General features: G+C 44.6%; 1 protein-coding gene across 2 annotated transcripts in view; it reads right to left on the bottom strand.

Moving 5' to 3' along the window:
- Positions 1-18,395, bottom strand: part of SLC2A10 (solute carrier family 2 member 10) — a 49,906-nt gene that overhangs the window by 29,071 nt on the left and 2,440 nt on the right. Inside the window, exons 1-3 of one of the 2 annotated variants that reach the window (XM_082272654.1) lie at positions 13,672-13,765; positions 7,928-7,976; positions 831-2,177 (exon numbers count right to left, since the gene is read on the bottom strand). In XM_082272654.1, the coding sequence (XP_082128780.1) occupies positions 831-2,177; positions 7,928-7,931 (1,351 nt within the window). In that variant the 5' untranslated portion in view covers positions 7,932-7,976; positions 13,672-13,765. Of the gene's footprint in view, positions 1-830; positions 2,178-7,927; positions 7,977-13,671; positions 13,766-18,395 lie in introns of those variants that run through there. The other variant, XM_082272655.1, reaches the window with a different exon arrangement.

Below are 18,395 nucleotides of genomic sequence, written 5' to 3'. Positions count from 1 at the left end.
TGAGATAGAAATAAAATTATCCTCAGGTTTCTCTCCAACATCAATGCCTGACATCACAAATGCGCTTCTGGAAGAATGGTCCCGTAGACACACTCCTAAACCTTGTGGACAGCCTTCTCAGAAGAGTTGGAAGCTGCTATAGCTGCAAAAGGGTGGGTCAACTTGAACCCTACAGAAAGGGTGGGTCAACTTGAACCCTACAGACTAATGCCCCGTACACACGTACCGATCGTCGGCCGAACGATCGGCCGTCTTTTGTCCAGGGCTATCGTGTCTGTTGAAAACTGCAAAAGACTGCACACGAATTTTGTCGGCCAACAACAGCCAACTGCAGAAGTTATGTCATGTGATGGTTAACTTTCCTTGTGTTTTTTCTTTTCTGAGCATGCCCAGTCTTGCAAATCTGCTGTCTGTCGGCCGAAATCTGTACTGACTGGCGAACAATCGGCCATTCTAGTGTTGGCCAACAAAAATTTTAAATGCCTGCACGATAGATTCTGTTCGGCCGAAAATGTGCTGTCGGCTGTATCATACTAACAAGCCTACAATCGGCCGTCGTCCGAATATTTACGGCCGACAATCGGTACGTGTGTACGAGGCTTAAGACTGGGACGCCATTAAAGTTCATGTGAGTGTAAAGGCAGGCATCCCAATACCTGTCAAAATGTTCTTGGTAATATAATGTATTATTTAAACCTATCTTTATTCAAAGTCAAGCCACAATTCTCTTTATCAATTATGTTTGCTGAAGTTTTTGTTTCCCTGCATGCCAAACAGTGTCAAACCACAAAGTACCTTAAATCTTATGTACTTATTTGCTCCACACTTACTTGGTCCAAATCCAATAGAAAAAGCACTTACGAATGCCATTAAACTCAAAAGAGTAATCCAGGATAACCCAGCGTGACTGGAGAGGGTCTGGTCTCTAGTAAAGGATTCTGGGTATTTCACCAGCTCACTGCTGGAGTGAGACGAAAACGCTGTCAACGCAGAGGAGCGAAGAGATGGCCGTGTTGCATTCTTGGTGAAGAGCAGTGTGGTGGAACCCTGCATCCTGGTCACTGGGGCACGGTGCTGGGCTTCAAAGGAGGCAGTTATGTCACCGAGGGATTCTAATTTAACAGAAGAGTTTGAGAGGTCAAGAGTTGAATTTATTGATGTGAGGGATTCGCAGCCCTTGTGAGTATCCAGATCGATCGTGAAACTTGCAATCCCGATCCCGATCACGGAGATGGTCATCATAGTACATCCAGCCAGAAGCAAGACTCTCCTTCCTGCTTTGTCAGCACAACTCATGGCAACCAATGTTGAGAGGACCTTCACAACACCAAGACCTACAGAAGCCAAGACTGCTGAAGAGTTGCTTTGGTAACCCACAGACTTAAATATGGTTGACGCATAATAAAGCACATTTGGTTGGCCAGTTAGTTGTTGGAACAGAACTAGACCTAGACCCACCAACGTCCTTGTCCGCATGTTGTCCTTTGAACGAAAGAGGTCCAGGAAAGAGTAATCTCTGGTGGAGGACATGGACTTGATGTCGTTAGCTTCCTGAAGATCTTGTAGTGGGATGAGACCAGTCGGAGGTTCTTGGTCTAAAATGTTTACTTTTGGGGGCCTGGATGGAAGAAACAGGATGCTGATGAACTGTAAGATAGCTGGAGAAATTGCCAACCCAAACATGTATTTCCATCCCCAGTGGGCACCGGATAAGAAGTAATTCATGCCATAGGAAAGTAAAATTCCAAGTGTAATCCCAGTTTCATAAAGAGACACCAGTGTGCCTCTCTGATGTGGTTTGACGATTTCTGAAACATATATGCAGCACGCCATGGAGGATATAGATATGCCAAACCCAACGGTGACACGTCCAACCACCAATGACCAAAAGGATGATGAAAATATTAAAACTGTGCTCCCCGCCAACACCACCACATTGCTGGCCAGTATAGACGTCCGTCGTCCGGATCGGTCAATCAGGACGCCTCCTATGAGGGATGCAAAAAGGGCGCCAATTAAAACTGCGCTCACCAGCGCCTCCTGCTGGAAACAGGTAAGATGAAAATCATTTTTTAGTTGAAGTAAGGCTCCAGAAATGATTCCTAGTTCGTACCCAAATATCAGTCCGCCCAGTAAGGAGACCGTAGCGGATAATAGGAGAGTAACTGGCCGGAGACCTAAAAAGGAAAAAAAAAAAAAAATGGGAAAGATCCATTATCCACTCCATTACATTCATAATTTCAGGTCTTAACATAGATTTTACTATCAAATTACCAAAATGTCAGAGCAATGAAAACCAGTAGCATTTGGTTACAGTAATCCTCCAGGATGGAGGTGGGTTTGGTGTCATTTAGTAAACAATAAATAAATAAAATAAATATCGACAATCTAATTTGTATGCAAGTTACATTTCCCATTCCTGGTGTTAGGCGTTGCTCTTGTAACCATACATAAACTTTGTCAAAAGTATTGGGACGCCTGCCTTTACACACACATGAACTTTAATGGCATCCCAGTCTTATGCCTCGTACACACGCATCGATAGTTGGCTGTGAATTTTCGGCCAACATCCGATCGGCCGATTTTCGGCTTGTTAGTATGACGCTTCCGACAACCGACTCCGACTTTTCGGCCGAAAAAAAATCTGGTGTGCAGACTATAAAATTTTTGTTGGCCGTCAACACAACGGCCGATTTTCGTGCAGTCAGTACAGATTTCGACAGGGAAAAATCTGATGAGCAAGTCTGGGCATGCTCAGAGAAGAAAAAACACAAAGAAAGCAAACCAACACATGACATCACTTCTGAAGTAGAATTTTGTTGGCCGAGAAAATTTGTGTGCAGTCACATTCCAACCAACAAAACACAACTTGGGACAAAAGTCGGACGATTGGTCGGCCGATAATCGTTGCGTGTGTACAAGGCTTTAGTCCGTAGGGTTCAATATTGAGTTGGCCCACCATTTGCAGCTATAACAGCTTCAACTCTTCTGGGAAGGCTGTCCACAAGGTTTGGGAGTGTGTCTATGGGAATGTTTGACCATTCTTCCAGAAGCGCATTTGTGAGATCAGACACTGATGTTGGATGAGAGGGCCTAGCTCACAGTCTCCGCTCTAATTCATTCCAAAGATGTTCTATCGGGTTGAGATCAGGACTCTGTGCAGACTAGTCAAGTTCTTCCACCCCAAACTCACTCATCCATGTCTTTATGGACCTTGCTTTGTGCACTGGTGTGCAGTTATGTTGGACCAGGAAGGGGCCATCCCCAAACTCCTCCCACAAAGTTGGGAACAGGAAATTGTCAAAACGGTCTTGATATACGACTAATCGCAAGCATGTTGGGCTTGTTGCCCCTACCCTATGGGTATTGGGGCCGTCTCCCTTAGCCTTCCCCGCCATGACCCTGTAATTGCACTGTACCCTGGCATTCTTGTTGCTGTATGTGACCGGCTGTATTCCGAAGATATGCTGTTATTTTATATTGTTCTCCTCTAAAAGCACTCACGTTCCTTGTAAATGTGTTTATTTTTCTCAATAAAGACTTTGTTTGATTTTAAAAAAAAAAAACGGTCTTGATATGCTGACGCCTTAAGAGTTCCCTTTACTGGAACTAAGGGGCCAAGCCCAACCCCTGAAAAACAACCCCACACCATAATCCCCCCTCCACCAAATGATTTGGACCAGTGCAGAAAGCAAGATCCATAAATAGATAGAGCGAGTTTGGGGTGGAGAAACTTGACTGGCCTGACCTCAACCCGATAGAACACCTTTGGGATGAATTAGAATGAAGAATGGTCAAACATTCCCATAGACACACTCCTAAACCTTGTGGACAGCCTTCCCAGAAGATTTGAAGCCGTTATAGCTGCAAAGGGTGGAGCCAACTCAATATTGAACCCTACGGACTAAGACTGGGATGCTATTAAAGTGCATGTAAAGGCAGGTGTCCCAATACTTTTGACAATATAGTGTGTTTGGATTTTGCATTGTATAAAATAATTGTGCTGCAGTCATGTGGGGACACATTGTGGAGAACAAAGACTGCAACTTGCAATTGAGTTTGGAGGAGAAAAGGGAGACCCTTCACTTGGAAGATGTAATCTCGGTCTCAGGTCTTAGCCCCATCAAGAGGATTCAGTAAAAGGCCATAATTCCTTGAACCTATGTTCATCTGGGACTCTAGTCTAGATCATGGGATTCCAAACTTCCTACAGCGCCTCCTCATTGGCGTCAGTGGGAGGAACGGCGCCTCCTCATTGGCGTCAGTGGGAGGAACGGCGCCTCCTCATTGGCGTCAGTGGGAGGAACGGCGCCTCCTCATTGGCGTCAGTGGGAGGAACGGCGCCTCCTCATTGGCGTCAGTGGGAGGAACGGCGCCTCCTCATTGGCGTCAGTGGGAGGAACGGCGCCTCCTCATTGGCGTCAGTGGGAGGAATCGCATATTTGTGAGGTCCAATCACATAAGGAACATCATTGCACACACCACAAATCACATAAGGAACATTCCGCTGAGGAGACCCTCCGCCTCCTCATACTCAGCAGTATGAGTAGGAAATGCCGCCCGTAATGAGTCGCAAACTGATGGCACACAAAACTGCTGGAAAAATCTTGTGCATCAAATTGCTGCCCCTCTCAAAGTTCTGCCTGGGTCCAATGGACCCAATGGGACCCATGGTAGGGCCCACCCGGGGTTTGATCACCGTTTACATATGTGGGTGCAACTGGCATATGCGTTCGCTTCTGCGCGTGAGCTCGGAGGGATGGGGCACTTTACATTTTTTTTACCTTTTAGTTTTACACTGTCCCTTTAAAAAAAAAAAAATGTTGATCCCTTTTATTCCTATTACAAGGAATGTAAACATCCCTTGTAATAGAAAGAAGCATGACAGGACCTCTTTAATGTGAGATCTGGGGTCACATCTACAAAGCAAAAAATACATAAAAAGAAAAAATTGGCCCTTTAAGGCCGTTAGGAGGAAGCAAAGTATGACTTAGCTCCGGTCCTCCAAGGCCATAGAATGGAGTGGGGGCCATCTTGCCCTCACTGACTTCCTGCCTGGGACATGGATGGAGCGGATCATTTTCCCCTCTACCGACGGCTCTGATAAGCGGGGAAAACTACAGTGAAGCGGTGGGTGGGGGGTTTACCTCTCCCACTGCCCATAAAAGTAATCTCGTCGTGAATCCGCCACTGGGACCACTTTTATGTGAAAGAGAACCCTGTAAGAAAATACTGGGGTTATGGCAGCTATCTGCTACCATAACACCGGTGTTGAACGTCAAAATACCGACTTATAACTGCGGCGGGCTGTCCGAAGTGGTTAATTAAGGCCTGGGGGGGGGTCCCCTTAATGTGCCTGTAAAGTGGCCTGGTTACATCACCCAGTGGCATCACCACCTGACATCAGAAGGGTGCGGTGCCACTGGGTGACGTAACCAGGTGCCCCTTGCCTATATAAGAAATGTCGAAGCGCGGAGGGGGCATCCGGCGTGAGGCCTCCCAGGAAACAAGAGCGTTTTTCTTTTTTTTTTTCTTTCAGGTTGGCGGGTGGCGTGGTTGAAGATGTATTTACATCAAGGGACACACATTTTTTAATAAAGGACTTCTCTCGCGTGGTTATTACTTTTGTACCCTTTTTTGGTGAATAGGTAGGGGTACGATGTACATACCGATTCACATAGGGAAAGGGGTGGGTGGGATCTGGTGCAGCCCAGGGTTGTTGGAAAGAGGCCCTTGTCCCCATTAACAAGGGGACAAAGTGCTTTGTGTCCCCCCCCCCCATATTGAGGGCATGTGGCCTGGTATGGTTCAGGAGGTTTCCAGACCTGGCAGGCTGCATGCCTGGATAAGGGTCTGGTATAGATTTTGGTGGTGGGAAAAAAAAAAAAAGTATTGGGTTCCGCTCAAAATCCATACCAGACCCGAAGAGACTAGTATGGACTGGGGGGAGGGGACTCCATGCTTTTTATCTTTATTTTTTATTATTTTTTTAAAAAAAAATTTAATTCAGCTGCCAGCGGGGAAACCTATTGACAGCCAATGTCTGATCAGTTAAGGATGCCGTTGCCACGTTTCCAGCCCCACTCCTTAACAACCAGCTTACACTGTGCCCTGAACAGCGCTTAGTGCAGTGATGGTGAACCTTGGCACTACATTTCCCATGATACTCACTTACAGTGCAAAGTGCATGAGCATCATGGGAAATTTAGTTTCAAAACATCTGGGGTGCCAAGGTTTGCCATCACTGGCTTAGTGGATTGCAGGGTGTTTGTCGGGACGAAAACCCTGCAAATTCAGGTAAATGTTCGGCCCAAATTCATGCTCGGGCCGAACAGTTCGCCCACCCCTACCCACTGTAAGAGGAAGGTAGACATGTGCAGTTTGTTTCGTTATGAATTGAAGTTCGGACAAATTGCTCATGTGCAGTTTGTTTTGTTACGAATTTAAATTCGGACAAATTTTCCGTTTTCCGAAAATTTGGATGTATCCGAATGCTCTAAATACAATAGTACCGAATTTAAACAAATCTGAAAAATAACAATAAAAAAAAAAACGGACAACATTTTAATTGATTCGAATCGTTTTTGTGGTTTGAGTGGTTTGTTTTGTTTTCCAGTTTCCAAAGTCAATAGAATAGAAAGTAAAGGAATATAATAGAAAAAAACTGAACAGAATAAAATAAAATAAATATAACCATCCTCTGAAATTCAAATAGAATGAATTTGAATACATAAGAAAAGAGTAGAATAGAAAAGAATAGAAAAACAAAAGAATAGAAAAAAAAAGGACTTAAATAGAATAAAAAAAAGAATATAATTAAAAAAACATAGGATAGAGTAGAATAGAATAAATAGAACCATTTCCCAAAGTTCAAATAGAATTGATTCAAATTTGAATGTAATAAAAAATGAATAGATTAGAATATAAAATAACAGAAAAGTATAGGAAAAAAACAGCAGACTAGAATAGAACGAATATAACCATCTTCCAAAATTCTAATTTTACATAAAATAAATTTGAATAAAATAAAAAAAAAAAAAAAAAGAAACATAAAAAAGAATAAAACAATAGGCAATAGAAAGAATATAACCATTTTCCAAAATCCAAATAGAATCAATTCAAATTTAAATAGAATATGAAGATGTTTATATTCTATTCTTTTCTATACTATTCTGTTATTTTCTATTCTAATCAAATTGATTCTATTTGAGTTTTGGGAAATTATTATATTCTTTCTCTTCAGTTGTTTTTTTTTTTTTTTTTTTTTTTTAATTCTATTCTTGTCTATTCTGTGCTTTTATTTTATATTCTGGTTTTCTCTACTATATTTTACTCTTTTATTTTCAGTTATATTATTTTCTATCCTATTCCTTTATCTTCTTTTCTATTTTATGGTCTTTAGAAACCGGGAAAAAAAAATTATATATCTCACACACACATATGTAAATAAAATCAAAACTTTTTGAATTCGAAAACTGAAATTATTTTGAAAACTATAAATATTTCAATCGATTTGAATACAAAAAACTAAGCAAATTTCCAAAAAAGAATTAAAAAAAACGGATTTACCTAAATGGATTTATGCAAATACTGAATGGAAACTAAACAAATTTTTTCGTTCTGCACATGTCTAGTGGGAGGAATGGTGTCTCATAGCAGTGAGAAGAACAGGGCCACAAGGACCAAATAAAGGCAAGCAAGGGGCCACAGTTTGGAAACCATTGCTCAGATGATGCACCAGTAAGCTGTTGGTATAGGGAGGGGGGGGGGTTATACTTTCCAGTGTATATGTTAGTAATGAGAGGTTTGTCCTACAGGCTTTGCATTGAAATGTTGTACTGAGCTAACTGTAACGAAGTATCATAACTAATATAATTTAAAAAAAAATGTAGAACAATGAAGCCATTTGCTGAAAAAAGTGCCTTACCCATAGTGAAGAGTCACTCACTTCCAGATTCTTCTCATTTTACATGTCGCTGAAATTAAAAAAAAAAAAAAAAAAAAAAACATAAAAAAACCACCCCATTTATTTATTGTTTTTTATTTTTTTTATTTAGAGGTATACAATAAAAAGACAAACACAGGGATCACAAACAGTACAATGTAACTTCCTTTATGAAACATGTGGTTACAAAACACAAAACGTTAGATGCGGCAGTCATAAACAATGTAATGCGAGTCCCATGTAATGGGTAAAGAAAACCGTATTGTAATCCCAGAAATATAACGCAAGGAGAGCGAACACCTAAGACCTTTGACCATCAGGGGCGTAACTACAGGGGTTGCAATTGCAACCGGGCCCCATGCTCCAGGGGACCTATGCGGCTCCCCTGTACACCTGGATAGGAGGGGCGGTGGGGGCAGCATGTAGAGAAATCATTGTCCTCCTTTTTCCTCCGGTAGCTGCAGGAGGAAAATGGAGGAGATTGGTCCCTCTGTATGCTGCCCCCGCCACTCCTCCTATCCGGTTCACTTGTGTTCTGCTGTCTCTGGGTCCCCTGTGTGCTCCCCTGGTCCCCCGCCCCCCCACTGTGCTCCCGCCCCTCCCCTGCCGGCTGCTGCAGGGGATGTGTCACAATAGAGAACCAGGAAGGGGTCGGTAAGAATGTAATTTACCAGCTCCTTCCTTTTCTGAATGGACAGAGTCATAGTCAGTGACATTGTAAAAAAAATAAAATAAAATGATAAAAAAACAATACAATTAAAATACCAAAAAATAAAAACTACTGACACCAGTGGGTGAACCTCCAGGATCGCAAAGGTCACACTTGCAACCGGGCCCTGGCATTCCACCAAGATGGCAGGAAGGGAGTCCACTGCAGACCTTGTGAAAGGGTCCCGCTGCAGGACTGTAATAAAGGGCCCCACAACAAGAGTAAAAGAGCCCCAGGATCAGTGGGAAGAGCCCCAGGCTTGAAGGGAAGGGTCCCGGCCAGGGGTGGCACATCCCCTGCAGCAGTCGGCAGGAGAGGGAGCACAGTAGGGGGGGGACCAGGGGAGCACCCAGGGGCCCAGAGACAGCAGAACACAAGTGAACTGGATAGGAGGAGTGGCGGGGGCAGCATACAGAGGAACCAATCTCCGCATGGGGCCCGGTTGCAATTGCAACCCATGTAGTTATGCCCCTGTTTGGCAATAAGAAGCTGAAGACTGGAGAAAGGGTTGCCTGGCAGAAAAGCAAAATGATGGCACTGCAATGGCGTGACAAGAAAGATGAGTGCCTGTTGAGTACAGTTCATAACACCTCCACTGGTATGGTACGCATGAAAGGTGGGAAAGAAATTGTGAAGCCACAAGTAGTGATAGACTACAACACCATGGGAGATGTCGACAGAGCCAATGACATTCTACCCGGCTATGAGGAAACAGCAAAATAAGTACTACAAGAAGATCTTCTTGAGCAATGCTTGTGGAATGCCTACATTCTGCTCAAACAAAAGAGTGACAAGCCTGGGATTCATTCTGACTTCATTTGGAAAGTTGTCGAATGTATCTTTGTGAGCCACCAAACCCCATCAATGGCTGTGAACAGATGCTGTTGGCGTTGTTAACCTGAAACGCCTGACTGGTCGTCACTTCATGGACTACATCCCACCAACCGAGAAAAAGTCAGCACCTACAAGGATGTGCGCGGTTTGTTGCCCGAAGAGAGGAGAGCGGAAGGAAAATCCGAAAGGAAACCAGGTTCCATTGTCCCGATTGTGACGTCAGGCTTTGTGCAGTCCCAGGTTTCAAAACTTTTCATACCCGGGATGTTTAACCACTTAAGCCTCGGAGGATTTGGCTGCTCAAATACCAGGCCCTATTTTGCGATTCGGCACGGCGTGACTCTGACAATTGCGTGGTCGTGCGATGCTGTACCCAAATTAAATTGGCGTCCTTTTTTTCCCACAAACAGAGCTTTCTTTTGGTGGTATTTGATCACCTGTGCTATTTTTATTTTTTGCGCTATAAACAAAAAAAGAGCGACAATTTTGAAAAAATAACAATATTTTTCACATTTTTTTTTATATGAAATTCTCAAAAAAAAAAAAAAAAAAAAGGGAAATTTTTTTTTAACATTTTAGGCCAGTTTTCTGCTACATATTTAAAAAAAAAAAAAAAAAAAAAAAAAAAATCGCAATAAGCGTATTTTGATTGGTTTGCGCAAAAGTTATTGCGTTTACTAACTACGGGAAAGATTTATGTCCTTTTTATTGTTTTTTTTTTTTTTAACTAGTAATGGCGGCGATCTGCGATCTTTTTTGCGGGACTGCGACATTGCGGCAGACAGATCGGACCCCTGACTGACATTTTTGACACTTTTGGGGGTACCAGTGACATTACTACAGTAATCAGTGCTATACATATGCACTGTCACTGTAATAATGACACTGGCAGGGAAGGGGTTAACTTTATTGGTGATCAGTGGGTTAAATGTGTCCCTAGAGGCGTGATTCTAACTGTGGGGGGCGTGGCTTGTGATGTAACCACAGAGACATACGATCCTACATAGCAGGATCGCATAGCCTCTGTGCTTACATCAGGGAGAATGACAGACGGCTGTGTTTACATCATCCGTCCGTCCTTCTCCCTCTCCTGTGGAAGATCGCGAGTGGCCGGCGGACATCGGAGCCGCCAATCACACGTGCGGGGAAGGCAGGGAACGAGTGGTGGCGGTACCGCACCTCCGGCGGCGCGCGCTCGCCCCCTACAGGCTCCTGGGCGAGCGACGTAGGGCTACGTCGCTTTGCCCAGGAGCGGCTGGCTGCAGCAGTAAATAGTCGTGCGGCGGTCAGCAAGTTGTTAATAATCCAATATGCAGTGTCCAGTATTACAGTGATAAGTAATATTGCCCCCTCCCAAATTTCAGTGTTTTTGGTTTGATTACATTATTGAATTAAATGTATTATTATATTCTAATTTAGGATATCGTGTTTCAAACTTTAATCACACCCGGGATGTCTACTAGACTCTGGTTTGGACAGATTTAAGTGGGTTATTCCTAAGAATTACAGGCCTACACTATAAAACAACAGATTTCCATGCAAAACAATGTACCATTCAAAAATACTGACAAAATCAGACCGCCAGGGAGGTTAAGTATGAGTAGGTCATGACACAGTGGCTCTGAGGAAGAGGCTGAGCCTCGAAACGCGTCAGCCGTCATCTCATTGGATTATGGACTTTCATATGGACTATTCCCGACACTGGAGCAACTGAGCTTGTTATGATCACTTTTACACCTGTGTTTGTGAGTAGCCATTTTATATGTTGCGTAAATGAAGCCTATTATTGAGGATAATGCGCTAGGTCGATGCGCCTTTTCTTTGTTTCTTTTTGTCGCCACGGAGGTTAAGCCTGGGTTGTGTTTTGGAGGGGTCATTCATGGATTATAGCCCAAGTTCACACTGGTGCATGCTGAACACTGGATGTGATTTGAACCTAAAACGCACTGCATTCCTGTACACATGGGATGTCTGTGTGATGCGATTTGGCCCATATATTTTGTATGGCTCAAATTGCACCAAAATGTTATAGGACCCTTTTTTCGCCCCGCACCTAAATCTTATCTCACATGGGTGTGAACATCCATGCGATAATTCTGGCAAGCATTGCATTGTGGGAAAAGTGGTTACTAAAATAGCAGAGAGATGATTTTTAGCTAAAAACGCTCAAAAACGCTGAAAACCTCCAATGCAAAAAAGTTGAAAAACTCTGAAAAACTCACTACAAAGCTACTGGCGTTTTTAGAACATCCAGCGTGTATGAGGCCTAAGTCCCGGTTCACATATATGCACTGTGGGAACCCTGTGAATCCACTGTGGGTTCCCGCATCGCATTAAATCGCACACTGCCATATGCGAATCGCTGGGGGGTGTCAATACGAAGTTAACGACACCTCCCAGATCAGTTCGCATATCACAGTGAGAACCGTCAGTTCGGACATGAATCGGATTGCATAGGTGTAAACCACCACGCAATCCGATTCTGCTGCGAACCCCAAAAAAAGGGTCCTGTGCGTGTTGTGTCCGAATGCGTTGCGAATTCAGCCATACAATCTGTATGGCTGAATTCGCATCACAGACATCACATGTGATTTTCAGAGCAGTGCGCTCCGAATCACATGCGAGATCTGCCATCGCACTAATGTGAACCGGAACTAAAACCTGGAAGCTGATTGGTTCCTCTGCAGTGCTGCACCATGCAGTTTTAGTAAATAACTCCCTCAGTATACATAAAATCACATTGTGGCAATTTCTCATATTATACCCCATATTATATAGATTAGCAGCAGGGCTTTTTTCTCCAGGAATAGGTGCAGGGATTCCCCTCTTCTGAGTCACCCCTTGTCTCCACCCCCTACCCACCTCTGTCCTTTGGTTCCACCCACTACCCACCTCCCAGTACCCCCTTCCCCCTATTTAGAGAATACAGAACCAAGTATCATGTTGTGGTTCTAGGTAATTTGTATAGAATTTGTTAATGATAACTAGAAAAGCAGTAAAATAGATCCCCTGGATCAGCAACAATAGATCTCCCCCCCCCCAACAATAGATCCCCCAGCAACAATAAATCCTTCCCTGCAACTATAGACCCCCCCGAACAACAATAGCCCCCCCAGCAACAATCGCACCCCCCAATAAATCCTCCCCTGCAACAATAGACCCCCCCCACGAACAACAATAGCCCCCCCAGCAACAATAAATCCTCCCCTGCAATAATCGCATCCCCCCCAATAAATCCTCCCCTGCAACTATAGACCCCCCCAGCAACAATAGCCCCCCCAGCAACAATAAATCCTCCCCTGCAACAATCACATCCCCCCAATAAATCCTCCCCTGCAACTATAGACCCCCCCGAACAACAATAGCCCCCCCAGCAACAATAAATCCTCCCCTGCAACAATCGCACCCCCCCCCAATAAATCCTCCCCTGCAACTATAGACCCCCCGAACAACAATAGCCCCCCCAGCAACAATAAATCCTCCCCTGCAACTATAGACCCCCCTGAACAACAATAGCCCCCCAGCAACAATAAATCCTCTCTGCAACAATCGCACCCCCCCCCCCCAATAAATCCTCCCCTGCAACAATAGACCCCCCCCCCCAACAACAATAGTTCCCCCAAGCAACAATAAATCCTCCACTGCAACAGTACCCCCCCCCACAACAAAATGCCCTCCAGCAACAATAGATTCACCCCAGTACCAATAGGTCCCCCAGCAGGAAGCATCAATGGGCCATTCAGCTCACCCCACTGACCCCAGCACCCCTTTGCCATTGCATGCATTCAGACTGGAGGTGCCGGAACTGCGTTCCCCTGCCTCCCCACAAAAAAAAAAAACGCCCCGATTAGCAGGATTTTTAAATGCGCGAATAACAGAGCAATAAAATTATCTTAAACTTTCACAAAAAGTGGGTAAAAGAGTCATCTAATTTTGGAAAATTGTCACATGAATGACTAAATTGATACAACTGTCAAATTTTCACATCAACTAATAATAACAGTTGTACATCGGTGTCATATTTTGTCATTGAGTCATAGAAGAATCAATAAAGACACAATTGTATCAGATTATTTCACATGAACAAAGTAACAAAGTTGTAGAGAGCATTGATCCCTCTTTCTTATTCAGGATTTGTGACTGCAAAAGTAGAAAAATTCAGAGAAATGTTGTTGGCGGTTACCTGGATGATCTGCATTGTAAATACAGGTGAGGTGTGATCGGTGGCTGGCACATTCCCACACAGTGTCAGGATTAAGGCTGGAGGAGGATCTTTGTTGCAGGAAGTTGGGAGGACGTGGCAGGGAAGGGAGGGGGGAGAAGTTCTCTTTGGTGTGTTGGGAGGGTGATGGCAGCTGTACATGCAGCATTCTTCAGCTGTTTATAGGCTGCATTAATGGCCCTACAGCCAGATTCCTGCTGGGGAATGTGAGCTTTCACTTTATTTCCTTCTGCAGTGCAAACTTCTCACAAGTTTTCATTCACTGCTCCAGACCATGTCAGCGTATTCAGATCCTGTCTATGTTGCTGGGTTTTTTTTTTTTTTAATAATTTTTAAAATGGATGTTTCTTAAAGTATCTATAGGAGCCATACACACCATTATTTTTTTGGATTCAGGGGGGTGCTGGGGTGGGCTGCACCCATCTAGATTTTAGTTGCTTCTCCAGTGCAGGGTAGGGTGGCCAGCTCATCCCTTTAAACCAGGACACACATTAATTACACAGGGTCTGTGGCTGATTAAGGTGGTAATTAAACTGACTTGGTGCCTTGTGTGCATTTTATTAGCTTCAGCACTGACCCCTGTCCTCTGCCAGCAGTGACCTCTGTCCTCAGCCCTCCCAGAAATGACCCCTGTCCTCAGTCCTTCCAGGAGTGACCCCTGTCCTCTGCCCTGCCAGCAGTGACCCCTGTCTTCTGCCCTGCCAGCAGTGACCCCTGTCCTCACCCCTGCCAGCAGTGTCCCCTGTCCTCAGCCCGCCCAGCAGTAATCCCTGTCCTCTGTCCTGCCAGCAGTGACTCCTGCCCTCTTCCCTGTCAGCACTGACCCCTGCCCTCTGGCTTGCCAGCAGTAACCCCTGCCCTCTGCCCTACCAGCAGTGACCCATGTCCTCTGCCCTACCAGCAGTGACCCCCTGTCCTCTAGCCTGCCAGCAGTGACCTCTGCCCTGCCAGCAGTGACCCCCTATCCTCTGGCCTGCCAGCAGTGACCTCTGCCCTGCCAGCAGTGGTCCCTGTCCTCTGCTCTGCCAGCAGTGACCCCTGACCAATGCCATACCAACACTGACCCCTGCCTTCCAGGAGTAACCCCTGTCCTCTGCCAAAAGTGACCCCTGTCCTCTGCCAAAAGTGACCCCTGTCCTCTGCTCTGCCAGAAGTGACCCCTGTCCTTTGCCAGAAGTGACCCCTGTCCTTTGCCAGAAGTGACCCCTGTCCTTTGCCAGAAGTGACCCCTGTCGTCAGCTCTGCCAGAAGTGACCCCTGTCCTCTGCCCTGCCAGCAGTGACCTTTGTCCTCTGCCCTGTCAGCAGTGACCTCTGTCCTCTGCTCTTCCAGCAGTGACCTTTGTCCTCTGCCCTGCCAGCAGTCACCCCTGTCCTCTGCCCTGCCAGCAGTGACCTTTGTCCTCTGCCCTGCCAGCAGTGACCTCTGTCCTCTGCTCTGCCAGCAGTGACCTTTGTCCTCTGCCCTGCCAGCAGTCACCCCTGTCCTCTGCCCTGCCAGCAGTGACCTTTGTCCTCTGCCCTGCCAGCAGTGACCTCTGTCCTCTGCTCTGCCAGCAGTGACCTTTGTCCTCTGCCCTGCCAGCAGTCACCCCTGTCCTCTGCCCTGCCAGCAGTGAAACCTGCCATGTGCCCTCTGACTCATGTCCTCTGCCTGCCACCAGTGAAACCTGCCCTCTGCCCTGTGACCCCTGTCCTCTGCCCTGCCACCAGTGACCCTTACCCTCCTCTCTGCTGACCCCCATCCTCCACCCTGCTAACCTCTGCCCTGTTGACTGTACACTTTCCTTCTGATCCTTTACTCCGTATTGTTGAATCCTGTTCTATGCCCTACTAACCTCTATACACTTCCCTACAAACTGCTATCCCTATCCTCTGCTCTGCTAACCCCCTGTACGCTGCCCCCTCCCTTCTTCTGCCCCCCTGACATATTTTAATGCACCCCCATATCAGACAGGTTACAGCCGGCCCTGCCGAAAATGCTGCTTAACTGGTTCTCTGGCTTCAGTGCTTTGAGTCACTGATCAGAAACACAACTGGATATCACCGGTTCTAAATTCCATGGATCTGGGTCAGTGACTCAAAGTTCTGAAGCAGAACACATCCAGGCAAGCAGCATTTTTAAAAAGAGGTCAGGAATAGAGGCTCCTCGTATTTCTTTCCGCATAAGCTTCCATAAATGTATTTTTGCCAGAATTTGACAAAAGAGGTAGAAATGACCCAGAAATTTACCCGAAAATAAAAAAGGAGTCAGTTTTGTATTTTTTTTTATTATATGTATTTATTTGCATACTGCCAACAATTTGTGCAGCACTTTACATACTGTACTAATTTTGTTTTGTTGCAATCGTAATGAAATTAGTTTAGTTTTGTGTATTCGTTGTCGACCAGATTAGAATTTTTACAATGGATTCAAAGTTTTCATCAAATGTAAATTAAAAATATCAAATCGATCTGAAATCATTGTGAATAGCTGGTTCTATTCCATTTGTAATTTGAATTTCGAATTTCTGAAGACGGTTATATTCTTTCCATTTTATTCTATCCTATTCTATTCTTTTTTATTCTATTCCTTAATTTTCTATTCTATTTTATTCTATTATTTTCGTTTATATTCTATTCTGCTCTGTTTTGCTCTATTCTATTTGAAAAATTAGAATTTTAGAAGACGGCTATATTCTATTTAATTCTATTTTATTACAATCTATTTTATTCTATTCAAATTTTTTTCCATTCTTTTCTTTTCCATTCCTTTATTTTCTATTCTATTGTATTCTATTTTATTTTCTATTTTGTTCTGTTTTACTTTATTCTTTTCTTTTCTCTTCTTTTTTATTCTAGTCTATTCTAATCTGTTGTATTTTTTTTATTCTATTCCATTGTATTCCTTTCTCCTCTATTCTATTCTTTTATTTTCTATTATTTTCTTCTATATTCTATTCTATTCTTTTCGACATTCGAATTTCAATACAGAGCTATATTCTAACCAGTGGCGGCTGGTGTATATGGGGGCGCAGGGGCGCAGCCCCCCCCATCCATGCGTCTGGCCCCCTAATCTACATGCGGGGCGCCAGACGCATGGAGTTCAATGGGGCTTTTTTTTAATTAACCATGTGACTAGAGCAAGATGCTCTCACAGGCTAAAAAAAGGGTGGGCTCGGGGCGCAGAGCACTGAGCCCACCCAGTTGTGTGACAATAGCAAAAGAAAATGTGCTATTGTCACACGTATCTTCCTCCTGGCCAATAGAGAAGCGGGTTTTTAGACCTGTTTCCCGATTGGCCGAAAGGAGAAGCCATGCCATTGGGCATGGAGGAGGAGGGAGGAGACGCAGAAGACAGGGGGAAGAAGCCGAAGCCGCCACCTTGCTGCTGCATCCAGGCAGGGTGAGTGAGGGGGGGGGGGGTCCTGTCCTGTCTGCCCTGTCCTGTCTCCCCTGTCCTGTCCTGTCTCCTGTCTCACCTGTCCTGTCTTCCCTCTCTCCTGTCTCGCTGTGGTCCGGGGGGTATGCTGTGCGGCCTGGTGTGGTCCGGGGGGGGGGGGGGTATGGTGCAGTCCATCTGATGGCCCCCCCACCGGCCCATGGAGCACCAGCCGCCACTGATTCTAACACTAAATCACATAGTCTTTGAAGGAAATCAGCAATAGTCTGCAATTTGTTTGTATTTAAAATTTGTTTTCAAATTCAATTTTATTTTCACATTTTTATGCAAACTTTGGAATAAATTTTGTTTCATTATTTCAGATTAGTTTAAAGTCGTTAGTAGTAATTGGGAAAAATCGGACACGTCTGAATCTCCGAATAACGAAAATTGTGTCAGAATTTCAATTTGGAACGAAACGAATAGCAAATGTCTACCTATAGCACATACATACACATGCTAGGGCCAATTTAGACAGGAGCCAATTAGCAGCATGTCTTTGGAGTGTGGGAGGAAACCACAGTGAGAGCATGCAAACTCCATGCATATAGTGTCCTATCTGGGATTAGAACTGAGGACCCCAGTGTTGGCAGGAGTGCTAACCACTGAGCCACTGTGCTGCCCATTTTCAAAGTACTTTACTGCCAAAGTAAAATTACAGTATTAGAGTATTGATAACAATTTCAATTATCTTGGCATTTCCATGGCACCATAAAGAAAGTAAGAAAAAAGTATTGGTTAAAATCTTGCTGTCCCAATGTGACTTTCACCATCCAGAAGAAGGAAGAAATTCAGGAATCCAGGAAGAAAACCACTACTTGTGACTGAAAGCATATACCGCACTCACCAACTCCAACAACTGGCAGTGCAGTAAACAGCGCGTTTTAAGCTACAGGGTTTAGCATCCCTGTGTGGCTATCCAGCTCCATCCATTCACCCTTGGTCTTCTCACTGTAGCTGTGGTTTTGCACCACTAGGGGGAGTAGGAATACCACCGTGCCACAGTATGGGGAGAGAGCCAGACACCAAAAGGAGTGAAATATGGTGTAGTATTTTATTATATCAACTTAAGGCAACAACACAAAGTCCATAAAACGCATCTAGATGCTAGTGACATAAAAATAGCAGCAGTGCACTTACTTAGAGATCCAAGACCGGAGGTGGCAGAATGAGTCAGACAGACACCAAATGGGGTCAAACATAGTGTAGGACGTGGCAGTGTGATGTCAGCATATAGCACGACCCAACGCGTTTCGTGCAAGCGC

Source organism: Pelophylax lessonae (genome assembly GCF_965119305.1).
Source record: "Pelophylax lessonae genome assembly, chromosome: 11".
Lineage (NCBI taxonomy): Eukaryota > Metazoa > Chordata > Amphibia > Anura > Ranidae > Pelophylax > Pelophylax lessonae.
The sequence above is the reverse complement of the archived record's forward strand: the minus strand, read 5'-3'. Positions and strand labels throughout refer to the sequence as shown.